The 21,667-nt window shown below is 39.4% G+C and overlaps 1 protein-coding gene across 1 annotated transcript in view; it reads left to right on the plus strand.

Moving 5' to 3' along the window:
• Positions 1–3,605, plus strand: part of SLC7A11 (solute carrier family 7 member 11) — an 87,785-nt gene extending 84,180 nt beyond the window's left edge. The window contains exon 12 of the mRNA XM_079920342.1: positions 2,981–3,605. Coding sequence (XP_079776468.1) covers positions 2,981–3,048 — 68 coding nt within the window. The 3' untranslated portion in view covers positions 3,049–3,605. The remainder of the gene's footprint in view (positions 1–2,980) is intronic.
• The last annotated feature ends 18,062 nt before the right edge of the window (positions 3,606–21,667 follow it).

The raw sequence follows: 21,667 nt of genomic DNA on the forward strand, positions 1-21,667 counted from the left end.
CATTGTATTCTTCTCCAAATTTTCTGATTTTTTTTTTTAACGGGTCCTATTTCTTTGTTGAATTTCTCATTTTGTTCATATACTATTCCAGAGTTCATTGATCTGTCTGTGTTCTCTCACATATCACTCAGCTTCCTTCAAATCATTATTTTGAATTCTTTCTCAGATTAGTCACAGATCTTTATTTCCTTAGGGGCAGTTAGTGGAGTGGTATTGCATTCCTTTGGTGATGTCATGTTTCCTTGCTTTTTCATGTTTCTGATGGGTTTGTGTTGATATCTGTGCATTTGAGAATGATGTCACCTCTTCCAGTCTTTTCAGACTGGCTTCAGTAGGGAAAGACTTTCACCTGGAGGTGGCTGTTAGAGCACCTGCTGACTGGGATGCAGTGTCTTTGGTTCCCGAGAAGGCACAGCGATGTAGTCTCTGTGCCACTCCACTGGTTGAGGCTGAAATTGGCCAGACTGTGGGGTTCTTATATGGCTAAGGCTGCAGAGGACCCATAGGTGGCAGGTAGGGCTATTGGTATCTTCAGAGGCTAAGGCTGCTGACATCTTCCCGCGCTCCTCTACTTTTTTGCTCTTGGAAGGAGCCTCTGAGGACACCCCTCCTGGTGCCTGGTCTGATGTGCTGACACCCAGAGTTCTCAGAGCAGCATTGGAACTGAGGTCCGGGGATCAGGCACTCGTGGAACTACCACAGTGCCAGGGTCCTGGAGCACAGCCACACTGTGTCTAGGGCATGGACATGTGCAGATATCCTATGGAACTGGTACTGGGGTCTCAAGGGCTCACTACTGTGACTTGTGCTGGTGAAAGGGAATATGGCAGTGACGGGGGCCCGGGGATGACAAGGTGCGGTGGTGGCTTGGGCAGAAAAGGCCCAAGAGTGCAGTGGTAGCCCAGCCTGGGAATGGTAGGTCAAAGTCTGACCTCTGCCCCCACCCCTCCCACCGCCCGCTGGGAGCGCTCACAGGATAGCAATAGTACGACTCCGGTAGTTGTTAAAGCCGTGTGTTGGGACTCAGGGAACTGGGCACAGGGTAGTGGCAGCAAGCCCTTGGCAATGACAGTTCAGAGCCGCCACCTGGGATGGGGGGTGAAGTTCAGGGCGGTGGTAGCCTGGTCCCAGCCTCCGTGGGTCAGAGTCCTGACCTGGAATCTGAGGGGCGGGGCTCAGGGCAGCGGTGGCACCGCTGGCAAAGATGGCTCAAGAGCCTCGATCTGGGATGGAGGCGGAGCTCAGGGTAGAGGCAGCCCAGTCCCAGCAATGGAGGGTCTCAGCCTTGACCAGACCTGCCATGGGGGTGGGACTCAGGATAGTGGCTTTGCCCTTAGCAATGATGAGTCAGAGCCAGGACCTGGGACCTGGGAGGCAGTAAGAACTCATCTCAGCAATGACACTTCAAAGTCTTGACCTGGGATGGGGCGGGGGGGTGAGGCACAGGGCAACAGCCAATTCGGGCAGCCAAAGCACGACTTGGGACCCAGGAGGCACGGCTCAGGTCAGGGAGATTGCCTCGGTAATGGTGGAGCAAGGCCCCAACCTGGGGCTGGGGTGGGCAAAGAGCCATGGCAGCTCTGGTGTCCTCTGTGGAGATGTGCTGTGGTACCCAATGTGTGAGAGGCGGGCAGAGCAACAACTGGGACCCCTGAGGGCAGGTCTCACCTCAGCAACACCTCCAGCCTCTGGGAGCAGATCCAGAAGAGGGGCGTACTACAGGCTGCTCCACCAGCTAGGGTCAGCGTCACTGAAGACTGAGAGACTCTTGTACCCAAAGCTGCAGACATCCACAGTGGCGAGGCTTGCTGTGGTCCTTCTGCTCCCCTTCTCCCCATGTGGTGACCTTCCTGAGAGGATTCCTCCTGGTGCCCAGCAGCTCCCGACTGGGGGATGGGGTGATGGGGACAAAATGCTTCCTTTGCTTTTGTCCGTGGCCATCCTTGATTTTTGAGCTCTGCCAGGTTTTTTGCTGCTGCTTCTTTGTTGTCTAGAGCTTTCCCTGAGCTGTTTTCTTCCATCTGTAACTGTTTATTGTTCTTGGTTTTCTTTTCTGTTTGCTTGTTTTGGGGGGTGGGGGACCTCCCGGCCCTCCGTCTTGCTGACATCACTCCCAAGTCCCCCCCATTCTATAGAGGAGGCAAATGAGGCCCTAGGAGATAAAATGTTTTGCTCAATAATACACTACAAGTTTGAGACTGGAAATTATATTCTGATTCTTCTGATTTTGCTGAGGAGTTGGATGTACTCTCATAGGTGCAAAAACAACAAACCAATTTAGACTCAATATGAAGTATATTTTTGAACATTTATTTATATCTTGGTCCTATTGTCTCAAAATATTTTCAGCCTCCTGGTTCGGGAATAAAAGTCCTTATCTGAACACAAAATACTAATGTATTTTTTTTTAATACATTTTATTTTTTTATTTTTATTTTCGGCTGCATTGAGTCTTCGTTGTTGCATGCAGGCTTTCTCTAGTTGTGGCGAGCGGGGGCTGCTCTTCGTTGCGGTGCACGGGCTTCTCATTGCTGTGGCTTCTCTTGTTGCAGAGCGCGGGCTCTAGGCACGCAGGCTTTAGTAGTTGCAGTACGTGGGCTCAGTAGCTGTGGCTCATGGGCTCTAGAGGGCAGGCTCAGTAGTTGTGGCGCACAGGCTTAGTTGCTTCGCAGCATGTGGGATCTTCTCGGACCAGGGCTCGAACGCGTGTCCCCTGCATTGGCAGGCGGATTCTTAACCACTGCACCACCAGGGAAGCCCCGGTATTAATGTATTCTTGCTGAGAAGCCATCATGGGAAGTTACAGAGGTGACTAATAAATTAATTGAGCATGATAGGATTCTAATGAAATAAGTAATTCTTGAAAGAGATAGGCGGTTGTGAGTTTTCAATATTCAATCCCCAATAATTTGCATTTTGCTGTTTTTATGCATTTCTGATTTCTGTGCATTTTAAATTTCTCTTCTTTATTTCTTTGTAGACATTACAACCAGAACATTACAAATAATACTGGAAGTCGTACCAGAAGAAGATTGTCATAAATTATAAATTAATGCATTTGAAGTCTTGGCAATTCATCCTTGGCTTTGTTTCTGCCCAAAGGGCTGAAACAAAAAATGGATCTTCTAAGAAATTTAGTTATTACTCCATGTGGTTATAGAACGCTGATACGCAATTATACCATAAGTTCACATGATCATTGAGTCCCTGATACCTACCTGTTGAGGTTAGGAAAAATGACTACAGAATGGAAATTACTTTAGTGGTCTTTCTCTATAACATATCTTATGGCTAAGAACCTTCAGACTGAAAACTGAGATGTTTTCTTTAATATGGGTTTTGTAAAAACAATTTTTATATACTATAGATAACTGTACTGTGAAAATTGTTTTCTACTCTTCTGGGGAAAACAAAAAAGTGTATGTCATCATTATGGACAGAGGAAAGAAAGAAATTTATTTTACATTGGCATTGCATTGCTTCCCACAGATATCAACTTAGATATCATACATGTTTTAATGGATTATACCCAGAGCATTTTGAAAAAGAAAAAAAGCTTAGGGGTATGCCTAATTGTGATGAATACATTAAAGAAGAGTTTCTAGGGGCTATTGTTTATGAGGCAAATCCAGGAATTATGTTTAAGTAAAAAAAATGCTTGAGAATTTATTATGTTAGGATTTTTTTCACTCATTATCAGGAAGCTCCGTAGTTACGTGCCATTTGTTTTCATGGCAGCCTAATTGATCAGGAAAGGATGTAACACCTGTCCTAGAGCAAAACAAAAGTCAGTTTGGTATTAAATCCTCTTAAGCATGATCATGTGTTTCACTAATAATTTACTCTTTGATAAATACATCTAAATATGTGCATTTTTAAATCTTCAAGTTATAGTATCAACAGGAGACAGAAATCACCAAGAAAGAAAATGCCCAAAATACTATGCCCAACTCTATAGTTCTACATACATTGTTAGTGTTTCTGAACATTTTTTAAAAATCTCATAGCTGTTTTTACATGAATTGATGTAATGAATTTTGATGAATTGGTGAAAATTGATGAATTTTCATCAATGAAAATTGATGAATTTGGTGATGAATTTTGACAGTTTTACGTTTTCTTTGTACATTTTATATTGTTAAAATATCTCTTTGGACAAAACTGTCCAGATCAATTAGGAAAAGACTTATATTTACATAAAAATTAAGGAAGAAATGTCACTGCTAAATAAGATTTACAACTGATGTTTCTAAGAATGTTTCCATTTCTCTCTCTAGGCTTTAATTTCCTGACAAAGTAAAAGAGATAACTGATAAATTCACTGAAAGAAACTGTACATGAAATGTATATATTCAGACAGGTATTTACTATGCTGGGTTTAGAAAATACTGTGGAATTTTCAAATAAGAATAATATAATGATGAAATTTGTTAACCATTATTTACTTAAGTCTCAGAGTAAATAGTCATGGCCAGAATTTTTTCATTCTGTAATTTTTGTCCATTTGAAAAGAAGAATTTTTGGAAGAATTCCACTGATTCAAATCATTAAGAGCAGATATATAGAGTTCATAGACAGTTGATCAAAGTAGAAATGATGATAATTTGAGGCAATTTCAATTAATTAATTTTCAATTCGTTAATTTCAATTTCAAAATTTAATTCAGTTAATTAAATTTCATTCAATTAAATTTCAATTTAATATCTATCTGAGATTGAAATTTTGTCAGCCAAACGTAGTGTTTGGGTCTTTAAGTGAATTTATAAAAATTCCTTCCTTTTTCTCTTACCATGGATTTTCAGAATTTGATCTGTAGTCTGTACAGCTTATATCCATTTGTCTACATCTGTCCCCACTAAATTGTTGCTATCGGTGAAAACAGATTTGCTTTATATTCTTGTTTACAGTCTAGGCCCATGTAATCTAAACCAGCAAACTCTCCTGGAATTGTTTTTTTCCCCTAATGAAAAAAAAAATGGTAAAGTCTCATGGAGAAGTTTGTATAGTTACTGATTAATTCCTGAGGTTAATGTGGGAGATAGGTCTCCTGATTTTAGTTATTTTAGTTTTAGTTCTAATTTCTCTTTATGTCATTATACAAGCTAACTAGATTACATATTCATTATTATTTTCATCATTTTAAAAAATGATTTTTGCATTGTTAAATTTCTAATGCCATTGTAGTACCATTTGAACCAGATGGAAAGTCAGTCAGTAATTTTTTTTTTTTTTTGCGGTACGTGGGCCTCTCACTGTTGCGGCCTCTCCCGTTGTGGAGCACAGGCTCCGGACGCGCAGGCTCAGCGGCCATGGCTCACGGGCCCAGCCGCTCCACGGCATGTGGGATCTTCCCGGACCGGGGCGCGAACCCACGTCCCCTGCGCCGGCAGGCGGACTCTCAACCACTGCGCCACCAGGGAAGCCCAGTAATTTTTTTTTAAAGCGATGAGGATTAAGTTGTATTTCTACTTATCCTTAGGATACATCATGACAAGATACAGGGCTTCTGTAATCATTCAATAGTCGTAACATTTATTTGGAATGGTATTATGTCAAGCAGATTCTAGTTTGAAAACTCTCTTACACACTTTTATATGTATATATTTTTTTATGCTAAGTAATTTTTTCTCATATATTTAGGAAAATTTTTTCTTATATATATTTTTCTCATATATCGAACTGTTAGATGTGATACATTTGTACCAGTGTGCATATTCAAATGTTTAAATACATTTTATCAGTTTATTGTAACACAAAAAAGTAAAAGTAGCCAATATAGTTTACGACGGCTAATACACTATTTTCAAATGTTCCGCTCTTTTGGTGCATAGATTCTCAAGTATTTAAATATGAATTTAGTAGATCTAGTAAAGACCTCCAAAGCTAAAACAATTTGCTAGGAGAAATGGAGTGATTCTCCTTAATAATTATGAATATTTCAGTAAACGTTTTTGACCCCTTTTAAAAAATATTAGACTAGTTTTCTGAGATTTTTCTAAGATTGAATGAAGAAAACTGACCATTATAACTGGTGTCTTGGTCAGCTAGGAGTAGACCCTCTTCTTATCTTTCTTTAGGAGATTAAAGATTTGCCCTAGAAAAGATGGCTGACTCCAGCGCCAAACATAAACGTTAGATGTGTGTATGCACACATTTGCATACGTGCTTATACCGTATCTCCCCTGCCTCTGCTGGCACAAAAATAGGACAGATTATTAAATTACATTTCCAATTCACGGCAGTTTCTCTAACACTAAGATATCCAAGTTGAAACAAGTTTCTACATTGTTTTATGTGTCTGGTACAGTTGTTTCCCCAGTTGCTATTTGATATATCATCAGATGGTTAACATGAGTATAATTACATAACTCAATAGAATTCTATGTTGAACTGAATCAGTCTTCAGGAAACTTATTATCTCTATTTGAGATGAATGTAATGCTAACTGAGAAAGGGAGCATCTTTGACCTATAGCTGATTTCTTATAATTGAGGAGTGGGTTATGAAAAGATGGAAAACTAAAGGTCAGAGTAGCAGGAAATGAACGGTAGTATGTGATTGGAGGGAACGATATTTTGATCTAACTTATTATGCAATATAATCAGAGAAATATTAAAAATTAACTGTCTGCTGTACACAGGGACTTTGATTATGCCCTTGTGAATCCCCTGAAAGCTAATGAAATGTAAGCTTCAGTGCCCCTTACTTAGACATGCCCTTTCCTAGGTCCTGTACCTAATTTTTCATTAGGAATTTTGTATTACGTTTCTTGAACGTTAGCAAAATTATATATACTTCTGGCCCTAAAAAAATCTGCATCTGTCCCTGTGAGAAAGGTCAAAGTACTCCCATTACTTTATCTATTAGAAATAAGCATGGGGTATTTGTAGGATATATTTTTAAGTAGTAAAGTTGTGAGTTAATTGAAATATCTCTATATAACTAAGTGGCTTTCTCATAGTACATATTATATGTGGTGTATAAGGAGAGAGTTTCACTTTGGACATATTTTATGTGTCAATTCTGAATGATAGAAGAACAATGAATGGGATTTTAATTGTATCTCTTTTTCTTAGTTTGGAAAGAAATAGAGAGAGATTTGAAATTTGAATGCAGAGGAGTCAAGAAATTTGATTTTAGTTAAATAAAACCTTGTTTCATTTCACCCTACGTGATATGCTGTATGTTGGTGCTGATAATGTTTACAGAGCTACATTTTCCGTAACCATTCGAAGTCAGGAATTAAAGCATGGCGTTGTGTGACTGACAAGAAGCTCATGGTGGATATAAATTAGAGTAGATAGAGTCATCTTAGCAGCTTCTGTTTACATTATTTATATATATAGGTAAAAGAATTATTACCTATAAATGTATTTTAGGTTAATTTTCCCATAAACAGTATTTTTAATTTATCTCAATATATATAATACCTAAAAGTGTAACCTCTAGGTATTATTAGTACTGTACTTAAAAAGATATTTTAATAGCCAGTTTTGGGAGTTAATCCTTCTTTTTGTCGCATTTTTCAAATCAGTTGGAGTCTAAAAATAAATGCTTGGTCTATTTTTAGGTCTGATAACAAATTCACAGAGGCATACATCATGGTCTCACAGAAAGTTCACCAGTTTTCCATATGTTGTGAGATAATTGCCCGTCCCTACAATCTCGTCAGGATAATAACTTGATCTTTCTGAACCGGTTCTCTGTTTCCTTCGAGTTAATCACATGGTTCCCTGTATGTTTTATTTTTTTGACATGATATTTTTCAAGGTAGGAGTGAGTCTTCATTTTATACAATTACTTGATATTCTTAGCCTGAAACTACCACTCCGGTTATGCCCTTGTGTGTGTCCCTGCCCCCTTCTCTCTGTTACCGTTGGCTTTAAAATGTCAGTGGAAGATGGTTACAGTCTCCAGACAGTTATCTGTTACTCGTGTGCATTTTGGCTACTTGGATCAAGGGTACCTTTATAGTATCAATAAGTGCCTTAACAGTTTTATAGATAATCTCTCAAGAAACTGTGGAGCATTTAGGTGTCTAGCAGCCGTACAGATGGACGCACTGTTTTGAAAGTGAGCATACTTTTTTCCCTCAACATGTACACTACTGATTTTATTTTTAAAAGTATGACTTTCAAATGAATTAATTTCTTGGTTAGAAGACTTGCCTCCCGAATCCTTATTACCTCTTGTGGAAGCCTCTAAAGGCCATGTTGAAAACTGGAGAGGAAAAAAAAAAAAAAAAAAAGACATGCACAGTTATCTCTTTTGCAGCAGTGACTGTATTTTGAGTCCTTTGTGCACCAGGGTATTTTGTACAGCGTCTTGTGGGAAGACAGATTAGGCCTTTGGTTGTTACAGCTGTATAACCGGTTGGGTTGTGATTGGCCTGACTGAACTGAGGATTGTGAAGTTAGAGCCCACTTATTCCTACTGATTAATATTCTTCTGCGCACGCTCTGAAGCACATTCAGAGCGCACCAGGAGGCGATGCAATGTGGTTCCCTGGTTTGAGGTTTGAGCTGTCTTATTTTAAAGCATGTCTGAATTCTTTTTTTCCCTAGCATTTCTCCTTCATTCCAAATTTCCACTTACTGACTAATGGAATATAAAGTAAAAATACTTTGGAGAAGTAAAACACAGATTATTTCAAATGAGCGTACGCTTATAACAGAATAGAAATGATCTACGTTAAACTACTGTGTATGCTAATTACTTCAGACATTACCACGGGGCACTTTTAAATTGCTCTGGAAGCAAAAACAGTACATATAACTATGGTTAGCACACAAGCCCCCTGCAAAGATTTTAAGTAGTCTGGGATTCTTTTTTTTTTTTTTTTTTCTTTTTTTTAAGTCTGGGATTATTTTGATCCTCTTTTTGGAGAAATTTTTTCCTTTTGGTTTTTCCTTGTGAATGTTGTTACTACTGCTTTAAATCTAGAACTTAACTGTTGATACTTAGTATCTTGAAAACAGGGTTCATCTTTTGACAGTATCCATCTGTGTTCAGAGAGTGGCATATCACCTTACTCTTGCTTACTGTGGACACAGACATTTGCCCCAAATTTCTGTCTTTTTGTAGATGGATTGCAGCACAATAGTAATGAATTTTCAGGGGTACCTTTCAGCATTTGGGGAACTTTGCGAACATAAGCATCAGATGTGTTTTAAAAAAAAAAACAAACAAAAATTGCTTATTACCATGTAATGCAGTGTCTTCTCTTGACGCCAAACTGGTGAACAAACGTGTATTGATAGAATTGTTTCACTGATGCTAAATGTTGACTACCTGCAGTTTTATAATAAGTGCAAGTCACAGAGAGGCAAGACAAATGGCTTCTTGTACTGAATGCTTCGAGAACTTAATTTGTCCTAATTTTCTGACAAAGATTTGACTCTGGGTTTCAGAGAGCTTGGTTTTTACTTATCAGAGAGCAGATTAGGTGGTAGTGATGTACTGATAGACACGGTTTTCAGTTATTGACTCAGAATTCATCTCAGGATGAATCTTTGACGTTGTTTTATTGTCTGTATATCTGTATTGACTTTATTAACATGGGTTTAGCGAGCTCTGTGCTAAAATTTGACCTGGTAGCAATAATTTCTTTTTCAACTATCAAGGGGCAGAAAAACCCGTATGTATTGTAATGTTCATTAACATATTACTAGGTACTATACATGAATGTATTTCAGTGCTTTTCACAGTCTATGGTAAGCTTCAGTAATACGTGCCAATGCAATCAATTTACCCAGTGGGAAAGCAGTCCGGTTATCCTGAAGGGCTGTTCTGGCAGCTGTCTCTGATCTGTGCTTAGATTGTCATTTATAGACCAGCTATATCCATTAACTTGGATCTGGAATGGGTTCATCATGACCTTGGACCATTCATTGTGAGTAGGGGCGGGTGCGCTTGCGGGGCTGCTCTAAAATACAGGAACAAGAAGTTCAGCTGAGGGAGAGGGAGGCCTGACATCCTACATGGTCCTCATCTGTGGTGGGGTCTCTTCATCTTAGCATCGTGATAATGCAACTCAGTAAATGGGATTGTGCTATTTTATACAAATTTTGCACAATATCTTCTATTGCTAAATTCTTAAAGAGCAACATTTCTTTTCTGTATCTACATTCCAACCATCTTAGAAGTACTAAGATAATTAACTATGAAAATATAAATGGTGCCAAGGGAGTTTCATCTGTGGACTGTGCTGTTTCTTAGGGTTCTGTGGCACTGATGCCTATACCAGCATGTGATATGTGACATAAAATGGGTTTTTCTACAGCTTAATGATTTCCCTCCAGGGAGGGTTCTGGTACAGCCATCACACTGCCAGATGGTGTTTACGGGCTATTTGTGTGAGTGGTAAGATGCTATGAAATAAGTGTGATTTCATCTGATGGAAACTCTTGTGTTTTTGTATGGAATAGATTTTGGTGCAATATGACGTCACTCAATGTTGCATTGAATTTAATTTCAGTTGTATTTATGTATACGTATACCTGTCATGCTTCTAGTTGCTTCACCCTTTGTATATATATTTTTGTACATATTTTTAGTAGAAAACATTTGACATGGAAGTTAAATAAACATTTGATAGTTTACCTAATAAAAACCACGTTGTGTTTTTGGTTGTTTTTTGTTTGTTTGGTGTTCTTTTTTTTAGCAGTGTCCATTCCATTAAATTGAAGGCTTTGGTTTTAATGATTGGATTTATCTGTCACTCATTATGTGAATTTGTTGAAGTATCCCACTTCACAACGATTTCCTGTACGAAAAACTGAAAGTGGTGGCGGATTTAGCAAACACTCTAGACATTCTTCTTCCTCATGGCCTACATCCATCTGTCCTCTGCTCTGAAATATCTAGCAACTTCTCTTTTCTTTTTTCACCTGTCCTAATTCAGTCTTCTTATTTCCCACCTCTTAACAAAAGTCTCGTTTCTTGTCTCTCTATAATTCAGCCTTCACATGTTTCCCCAGAATGTTCTTTCTGAAACACAAATATAGTAAAAACCCTCTATGGGGACTTCCCTGGTGGCGCAGTGGTTAAGAATCCGCCTGCCAATGCAGGGGACATGGGTTCGAGCCCTGATCCGGGAAGATCCCACATGCCGTGGAGCAACTAAGCCCGTGCACCACAACTACTGAGCCCGCGCACCCTAGAGCCCGTGCTCCACAACAAGAGAAGCCACCGCAATGAGAAGCCCCTGCACTGCAATGAAGAGCAGCCCCTGCTCGCCGCAACTAGAGAAAGCGTGCGCAGCAACGAAGACCCAACGCAGCCAAAAATAAGTAAGTGAAATAAATTTATTTTAAGAAAAGAGATTTGTACATGTTTAAAAAAACCCTCTATGATTTCACATCTAGTAATTATTAATATTTTTTTCTGGGTGGGTAATATCAATACTTCTGTACAGCACACTGGGCTTTCCGTAATCTGCCACGTTTCTTTCTCCAGGTACAAGTGACCACTTCCGTATTCTCTGCCACAATATTAAATGTCTTTCTAGTAGTCTGACAAGGAAAATATGCCATCATTTCATTTGACATAGTGCAGATTCCTACAGGAATTATATTTTCTTCTACCATTCCTATCTCCTATACCCAGCGTAGCGTACTTCTACCCAACATTCAAGTTTGAGATTCAAAAGTCACTTCTTCCAAAAACTTTCCCCAAGCTGGTTCAGGACCTGAGCCCTGACCATCTCCATCTTCTGGGGTGCGCTTCTTTTGTAGAACTTGCTGTACACCATTGTGATCGATATGCTCGATTCCTTTCTCTGCCTGGATTTGCCAATTTTTAGTTGTCTTTTACTGACTAAAGTATAGTAGGTGCTCAGTGCTTTAGATTCATACATTCAAGAAATGAACAAATGACTTTTATTCATTAGGTTTCATGATAAACTTTTTTCCGAAGTAGTTTACAGTACCTTTAAATGTAAGCAATCTGTTAGCTTCTGTGAAATTCTGTGAAATGTCTTACCTTCAGAATATAAGGAAACTGGAGAGTTTCAGACTCTCTCCTCTCCTGTTCGTTGTCTCTTTCTCCCCACCCCTGCATCCCCAGTTCATGTTGGTAGGTGGGTCTTGAATAGAGGAAATGAGCAAATGACCTACTATGATCTCTTCCCATGAAAATGCATTTGGGCTCCTATGTTATTGATAAGGTATCTTTTTTCATAATACTAACTTGAAAACAAATAATGGTCTGAAATGGAGAGCAGAAGAAAATCTATATTTCTGATGACCAAACTTCTCTTTGAAGTAGACACAGGAGATTAAGTAGCACTTTTTCCTGATGACATACTTCGGGAGAACAATAAAAAAGGAAACGTAACTTTTGCACCTGTTAAATTTAAACACTTTTGAAAAGAAATACAAACCATGTGATATGTAGATATACTTATTTTAAAATTAATGAATATGACTGGAAGTGTAACGAAAATGTATAGGAAAAAGTAGATAATACGTAATGGCTAATAATTTTTTAAAACTTTCATTAGGCTCTTAAACATGCTGGTTTAGCTTCACAATGACTTTTGCAGCTGAACTACATCTAATAATTTTCTACTGTAATTTTTAGGCTGTGTCTAATTTATAAAAATTTGAGATGATGATGTATCCTGGGATGGGTGGGCAGGTCATGGATAACTGTACTGTTGCTTTTGCTTCCACATGCCCTAAAAATTATATGTGCAGACTTTCTAGGAATCTGGCTTAGAAGGTCAGGTCTTCATAGCGATTTTATTGTTTTTATAGTATTAAGCCTAAGAACACCTGGTCACCAGCAGACGTTGACTAAAAACTCTGATCTTAAAATGTTTGATGTTTGAAAGAATTTAGAAATAAAAATAGAATTAGGATTCCATACCCTTTAAGTTTTTAGCTTTGAAGATTTATTAATCTCTGAAAAGCGATATGAAACAGGCTTTCAAAGGTGTTAATTCAGGTTAAATTACTATAAAAATTGAAATCCCCTCTAGCTGTAATAAACTAAATTAATAAGTATAAATGAGTATAACCCTAAGAAAGGTATGAGCAAACCAGTTATTTTCCTCTTATTCTAACTTCTCTTAAAAATAAGAGAAACTAATCTTACTTTTGTCATAGTAATTAACATTGTAATTATATAACAATATGTCATTATTTTTATGTATTCCATTTCCTAAAATCTAAATATGCCATAAAATTTTTCTCATGTTCTGAATTCCACCTTAAACTTAGGTTTACTTCTCACTCCCACACTGCCATGTTCCTTTAAGAATTTGTTACTCAAGGCATTAAAGTCAAAGTTTATTTGTTTATTGATTCAAGAAAAATTCCACAAGAACCTCCCCATGCCAAGCAAAGAGATGGGTGCTAGAAATACAATACTGAACAGTTGGTATTTCCTGTGCTTCACGAAGTTGAAGACAGAGATACTTTTTCTTGATCGCTCAATTGTATTGTTAAGAATTAGGGTAGATCTCAAGGGCTAGAAGGCAGTATACCCCAATGTGATCTGGTCTGGGAGGTTGGGGAAGGCTTTCCTGAGGATGTGATATGAACTGATATTGAAGGATGGGTGCTCATTAACCAGGTAAAGGGAAGGTGGGATGAGGAGTGTTACAGGCAAAGCAGACTGTGTGATAAAGACCCTGAACCACAGAAAGCAAGGTTTGTTAAAGGAAATAAATGCAAGACCGGTGCAACTAGAGCACAGGACAAAGTCTATAATGCGCTTTAAAAGAGGAGCAATTGTAGAGGACTTATTAGGCAATGTTCAAAGTTTTGGTCTTTACCCAGTATAATGGAGATGTCACAGACAAAAAGAAATTCACACACAACATGAACATTGAACTTTATCAAAATTTCAAATCTTACCCTCTCCTAAAATTCGAAATAGAATTTTTCAGTCGTAAAAGATAATTTGTTTTACCACTTTCGTATTTTTCCTATATTTTATCTAATTAGTTCACACTGCCAAAGGTATCTGTAAACTGCAATAGGCTCAGTGTCTAATATTGAAAGAGGAAGTAATTACAGGAATATGTAATCAACGTACGAGGGAAATCTTTTTTCTGGGAATTTTATTGTTGTCTCTCCTTAGCATGTTTTCCCCTCTCTCTTCCAAGTTAGATTAACATCTGATCTACAGTGTTGAACATTCATCAACTATCTCTAGGGTGGTTTGTAATTTTTTTTTTTTTTGAGAGAGATTCCTCTGGTGCTATAATTTTTAAATCTATTCTTAACTTCTAAATTTATTTTTTGCCCAAATGAAAACATTAAACAAAAATCTGCCTTGCATGACCTATTGTTAACAGAGTTATTGTCTTATGAATAAAGGTATCATTCATCTGACTCTAGTGGGTCAATGTGAAAAATGTCAATACTATAGATATTTGAAATTTTTTCTGGTTCTGTAGAAACACAGAGAAGAACTTTTAGTGTTTTTTTTTTCCCACTCTTCATAATTCACGATGGATGAAAAGTGACTTTTCTAGCAAGAGAACAAGAATTTCATTTAAGGAAATAAGGAAATAAAGTAAGAAAAATTATTTGAGATTATTTAAAGAACACTTCCATGGAAAACGGGGAATTCTTTGATACAGTTTTCCCCCCAGCTTTCTTAAGATGTAACTGACAAGTAATATTGTTTAAGTTTAGTACAATGGGATGATTTGATACATGTACGTATTGTGAAATGATTACCACATTAAGGTTAGTTAACGCATCCATCACCTCGCACAGTGACTACTTTTTTCTGTAGTGACAACATTAGGATCTATTCTCTTAGCAAATTTCAAGTATACAGGACAGTGTTGTTAACTACAGTCACCGTGTTGTACGTTACATGTGCCTTATGTATTCATTTTCTAACAGAAAATGTGTACCCTTTGACCATCTCCCCAGTACCCCCACCCTTTAGCCCCTGGTAGCCACCAATCTCCTTCCTATGAGTTCAACTTTTTAGATACTACGTATGTGAGATCAAAGAGTATTTGTCTAATAGTTTTTTGGTGGCAAATTTAGAGTTTGCTAAATATGTGATCATGTCATCAGTAAACGAAGACAATTTTGCTTCTTCCTTTCTGATGTGGACTCCTCTTATTTCTCTTTCTTGCCTAACTGCTCTGGCTACGACTTCCAGTGTTATGTTGAATAGGAGTGGTAAGAGTGGGCATCCTTGTCTTTTTCCTCGTCTTGAAGGAAGAGCGTCCAGCCTTTCACCGTATGATGTCAGCTGTGGGTTTGCTGTGTATGACCTTTATTAGGCTGAGGTATATTCCTTCTATACCCAATCTGCTGAGAGTTTTTATCATGAAAGGATATTCTGTTTTGTCAGATGCTTTTGCTGCGTCTATTGAGAAGATCGTAGGATCTTAATCTTTGATTCTATTCATGTGATGAATCGCACTTACTGATTCGCAGATACCGTGCCATCTTTACATCTCCAAAAGAAATCCCACTTGGTCATTGTGTAAATCCTTTAAACGTTGAATTTGGTTTGCTAGGATTTTGTGGAGAATTCTCGAATCTGTGTTCATCAGGCTGTGCTCCCCAGCCGGATGGTGCCACTGGCTGGACTCCGCTGAGGCTGGGCTGCCGCCTGGGATCGGGCGGTCCACTGGTTGAGCTCCACTCTTAGGCGACGTCTCTGTCTGGGATCCCTGGTGGAGCAGGGTCTCCAGCTTTACCTGGCGGTGGGTGGGGCTGCAGTCCAGGTGAGGCCACAGACTGTGTTCCGTGACTGGGCAGGGTTGCGGGCTGGGCCCCCTGCCTGCAGGAGGAAGCTTGCCGTGCTCAGCCCCAAGTACTGCGGGCTCGGCTGGAGGCTGCCTGGGGTCTTGGTTTGGGCTCCCTTGCAGACGGGGCTGGAAGCTATGCTCTGCAGCTGGGGCTGCCAGCCTGGTTCTCTGCCTCAGCTGGGCTCCAGGATGAGCGTCACAGCTGCCCAAGGTCTCTGGCTGGGCTTGCGGGTCAGGCAGGGCTGGAGGCTATGTCTAGCAGTTGAACGGAGCTGCTCACAAACTTTCACTCTCTTGGTGGGTTTAGAGGAGGGGCTCCGCCACTGGGACAGCCCGCCGGCTGTGCACCCAAACTGAGCAGAACTTCTACTAAGCTCTCTGGCTAGACAGGCCACCGGCTTGGGTCTGCAGATGGGCAGAGCTGCTGGCTGAGATCTAAGATCAGGCTAAAATCACTGCCAGCAGAAATTTGTCTGCCGAGATCTAGACGCTCGTTTCTGTGAGCCTGCTTCTCTCCTCCAGCTCTAGCTGTTCCCCCAGTTATTCCCATGAGGAGATACCTAAGTGGGTTTCCTGGGAAGCTTCCTGGATGCTGGGGAAGCTGGGTGTCTGCCCTGGGCTCTCCTTTTCCCCCTGGAGAAACTGTAGGCCAGGGGAGAACTGCTAGGTGTGATGGCATACTGACCTGAGGGAGGGGAGACTCGGTCACCCTTCTAATGCGTCTTTTCTTGGTTTCTGCGGTCCAGGAGGGTGCTTCAAACTCACCCCTACGTCCTGGGATCTTCACAAGGGCGTCTTGTCTATGGGCAGTGCTGTTTGCTCTTTCTGTGAGGGGGAATGAAATCATTTTGCCATTTTGCTCTGAAGCAGATTTTCATACCCAGGTCTCCCTAATCTGAAGTTCCATTACCAGGTGTTTCTCTATGCACTTATAGTGACATATTGATTTCCTTAAGAGAATAATTTGATACCATCCAGGCGTGCCTAATGATAACAAAAGGTTAATGTAGAAAGTCTATGATTCTTAGTAAAACGCTTTCTCAAATTAAAGCGCTCAGATTTCAGTGAGAGAATATTGAATCAAAGGACTGAAAGGGCAGAAGAAATTGAACAACGGTTCAATTTTGTAATAGATGTTATTTATCATTTTTATTAAACCTTGTATCAGCCACGTGCTTTGCATTGCCTGGGATACTCGTCACCGCTCTCTATGAATAAGAGAGGTGACAAGCCTTACTTCCATTTTTGGATAAAGAAAATGAGTTCAAGATAGCTAACATGCCTTGCCTCAAGCAACAGAGAAAGTCAAAAAGGTCAGAGTAGAAATTCTGATTATCAGATCACTCTTAAATTCCTGACTCTTGGATCAAACCATCTCTCAGGTAAAGACAATTACTTTGTTATATTTATACATCCATCAGTCATTAAATATTTATTTCGTATCTGCTATATGATTAACAGTGAACTTTATGGTATGGGAAATGTACCCCGATTCTTCAGCGCAAGGAACTCACAGTAATTCAGCTTGGATAAAGAAGAATCTATAGTCTAATAATAAACCGCAGGAACACATCATTGAATACAGTGTGTGATTAACCGTGACAGTGTGTGTTGGGCTTCGCATTAGTTCTTAAATATTTGGAGGAGGGGGTCGGGTCGGTAGATGTTGATTTTGGATGATGTGTGTGTGTTTTGCAATTTGGTGGAAGGTACGTATTAAAAGTATACTATGCTTTTGGTTCATAACAGAGCTAATTCTGAGTGGAGTTGAGGAGAGTAGATACAGAGAAATTGATTGTATCATGTCCACTTATGCCAGTACCTTTATATCAGGAAAATGAGTTTGACCTGAAGATAGAAGCCACTGAACACATTTCTGAAGGGAATCATATGGTCAAAGTGGCAACTGAGCAAGATTGTCAACCCTGCTAGAGTTGATGAGGAAAGATCTGGGTTCAGCAAAATCTAGCTGGCAAGCTTGTGCAGTAAACAGGTGTGAAGAAGTCTAGATTGGGACGGGAAATAAAAGGGCAGATGAATGAGAAATTCTGGAGAAAAAAAGCAGCAGGACGTCGTGCCTGACTCACTCTGGAGGATTAAGAGGAAGAGAAGTCATAGGTGACTCTGTGGTGTCAGGCCTGAGTGAGCTGATAAATAAAGGGGCATGTGACCGACCAGAGGTTTTTGGTGGTAAACATCTGATTTCCTTTTATGAGGTGATTAGAGATTACAGCACGTTTTCATTTGCGAAGTGCTAAAGTTGAGGCCGTGAAAATGCCATCTGTACACATCCCCTGATCATCAGATTATAGGTCAAGAGCTGAGGTGAGAGGAGAGAATTTAGATACACATCGTTAATGTTCTTGTGGCGGCTTATACATAGCACCTCTCTTCCCTGCTTGAGTTATGAATCAATTAAGATAGAAGTCGAAACTGGAAGGCAGATAGGAGAACAAAATATCGCCTTTATTTCTGGTACAGCTCATATGGAAGAATGTGATTCATGGCTATGGGCAAGTAGGCGTTCTAACATTGAACTCTGGGGTTAGAGAGATGTACTCACCCCACCGCAGGCAGTCTTGTACCATTTCAGGCCTCTTCGCATGGGTCTCTGCCCCTGTAAAACTTAAGACGTGGAGCAGCACAGCAGAATTAATGTCCTCTGAGGTCAGGATGTCTCCCAAGAGAGAAAAGACATACAGTTGGGTTTTTTTCTTTCCAAACTCACCAATAAGATTAAGACACTACCCTTCTAGAATGAGGCTAAGAGTGTTTCCCTAACATGGTGCCTTCCACATGGAAGTAAATATCAGCTATGGGAAAGAACCATCGCTCCTTCTGCCCAGCCCATCACATTTAAGAGAACTCTGGGGCTTCCCTTGTGGCACAGGGGTTAAGAATCCACCTGCCAATGCAGGGGACACGGGTTCGAGCCCTGGTCCGGGAAGACCCCACATGCCGCGGAGCAACTAAGCCCGTGCGTCACAACTACTGAGCCTGCGCTCTAGAGCCTGCGAGCCACAACTACCGAGCCAGCGTGCCACAACTACTGAAGCCCGTGTGCCTAGAGCCTGTGCTCTGCAACAAAAGAAGCGATGAGAAGCCTGCACACCACAACAAAGAGTAGCCCCTGCTCACCGCAACTAGAGAGAGCCTGCACACAGCAACGAAGACCCAAAAATAAATAAATAAATAGATAAATAAATAAATAAACAAATTTATTAAGGAAAAAAAAAGAGTACTCTGCATAGAAACGCACCTTCATGGGTTCAGAAAACATGTCTTTTCTATTTTTTATCCACAATCTGACTCAAGCATGGAACTTGGAAAATGTCTATTACCCAACAAATAGTTTTTCATTAAATGGGTAAACATAAAGTTGGCAGTTGAAGATGATGTAACTTGATGGATTTCCACTGGAGAGAGTGTAAGAGGAGAAGCGTGTAACCCCATGGAGTAAGCTTGCATGAGCTAGGTAGGAAATGGAAAAAGGCAGGGGAACTAAACAGGAAAACCTACTAAGACTCTGGATCTAGGGGGATGTCTGTTTTGGACGACGGCATGATGTATTGTAGTTTCAGAACACTTCCAATGATGTCATTCTCTATTTCTCATATTTTGGTCAGGCTGACAGCCATTCTGGGATTTGTGGTTTCAGGTATGTGGTAAATGAAAAGATGTTGAACAATGATTACTGTTTTACCTTCTGATCCCAGAAGCCATCAAAGACAATTTTCAGCCTTAACAAGGTGGTTGTGATGTGTTGTATTATATTATTTAGGACTCTTTTAGATGCAAGTAACAGAAACCAGTTCAAGTAATCGAAGCACAAGAGGGAATGGGATATGGATGTAGCCATGTCTTGAAGAACCATTTGTCAGGAATGCAATCTGGCCTTAGAAAGCAACACATGTCTGGAACTGGAAAGCTACAGGAAGCTAGGCCACATTCTCTCCATTTCTTATCTCTGTCTCTGTGTGACTCTATTATACTTCTATTCTTCCCTGTACTGGCCTTCGTTACACAATGCCTGAGTTTATACATCTCTTCCAATCAAGAGAAAAACTCAGACGAAGAATCAAATCTTTTAGTCACAATTCCAGGTAACAAATTTTAACCCCAAGCAGAATCCAGTCATGGCTTTCAGGTTCCTGCGTAACGGAATGGGTGAATGGTTTTGAGGAAGCAGAATTCCTGGAGATTTTAGTAACGATAAAAGGCTTCTAGACACACGCGCGCGTGCGCACACACACACACACACATTCTATAAAGCATGAATCATTCAAGAAGTTGGAAAGAATAGAAAGAGTGAAATGTAGGCGGGAATAAGATAAAAATAACTAATGTTTCACAAATACATATTATGGGCCTTTAGCACTGTTCTAAGCACTAACTATATACTATCTCATTTAATCCTCATGGCGACTTTAGGAGGTTCTCACAATTAGGAAGAAACAGAGGCAAGTTGGAATTAAGTCCAAAGCATCAAAAGTTCAAAAGTCACATGGTAAGTGCCTGGAACATTTCAGATATCTTTGCATAAAAGCATTTAAATATTATTCCTATTTTTCAACCACTAAATGTTTTCTTTTCAGTTTGTTCCTAAGTATTGAATTTTCTTTGCTTACTGGGCAAAAGCAGAAGAAACCTCCACTGGTAGGAGGACTGATGATGGGTATTACTGGTTCTTTGGGATACCCGTGGGATAATGATGTTCACTTTGATGATGGCTTATCCAGCTGTGGGGAGATGTTAAGAATGGAAGTGTAATTCGCCAGGTTCTCTCTCACCACTGGAACATCCTGCCAATAGTAAGGCAATTCACCTCAAATTACAGACCTCACTTCCACAGTCCTGCCCTAAGGCCGTAGCTAGTAAAAAACGATTTTACTTCTAATTGACAATTCTACATTCCTTTTGGTTTCTTGCTTTCAGGACTTGTTTTTAGTAGGGGTGAAGGGGTGAGCAGTGGACAGAATGACAGGGAAATTTGGATGGATTACGAATTTTAATTGAAAATTTTAACAGACACAAGACATGAAGTTTAGAATGTTTGAAAATCATAATTATATTTAATTATATACAAATTGTGTTTATATATAAAATTACATATGTATATATTTAATATCCAATAAGCAAATATTATTTTTGCGCATCCACGGACCATCCACCAAAACTGAGTTTCTACTGGGACTCAGTGAAAACCCACCAAATCTCAAGGAATCAATATCTTGGAGATTATGATAATAATGTAATAAAATTAGAAAATTTTAATAAATCTAATAATTTTTATTTTATTATTATTTTATTATTAGATTTATTTTAATAAATCTAATAATTTTTTTATTATCTAATAATAAAAAGATAGCTTTAAAAAGTCTGTATATCTGTAATATTAAAAAGAGACTGTAAGAAACTCTTAAGTAAAAATATTTTACAGAATACTTTGAACTACATGGTAATGAAGAGCAAAAACAAGCCAGGAGTTTTAGGTGAAGGTAAAGCATTCTAAGAGGGAAATTTGGAAGGCAAGAAGCATGGAGATGCAGATGTAGGGGGAAAATAATAACAATAATAACAGCACAACAGCACCAAAACCAGGACAGAGACTGCCCAGGTTGATCAAGATGAAGGATCATGAACTGAGAAACCGCTTACTAGTATTTTTAAACGACAATAGTTTTGAATAAATTAACTGCCATCATGCAATAAGAATGTGTTCCATTCAAATCGGTTTTTAGAATGGAAGGGGGGTTATTTTACAGGAAATAATTGATATTGAGGAGCTGTGATAGAAATGCATGTACCAATGAAATAATTGTCAGTGCGTGCTGTAAGTTACCACAGATTTCTTAGTTATTTATGCATCTGAGATCCGTAAAAGAGAGAGTAAAAAGTAAAGAAGAATAAGGATGGTTAGCTTACCATGTTAGCAAG

Source organism: Stenella coeruleoalba (genome assembly GCF_951394435.1).
Source record: "Stenella coeruleoalba genome assembly, chromosome: 4".
In the NCBI taxonomy this organism is placed as follows: Eukaryota; Metazoa; Chordata; class Mammalia; order Artiodactyla; family Delphinidae; genus Stenella; species Stenella coeruleoalba.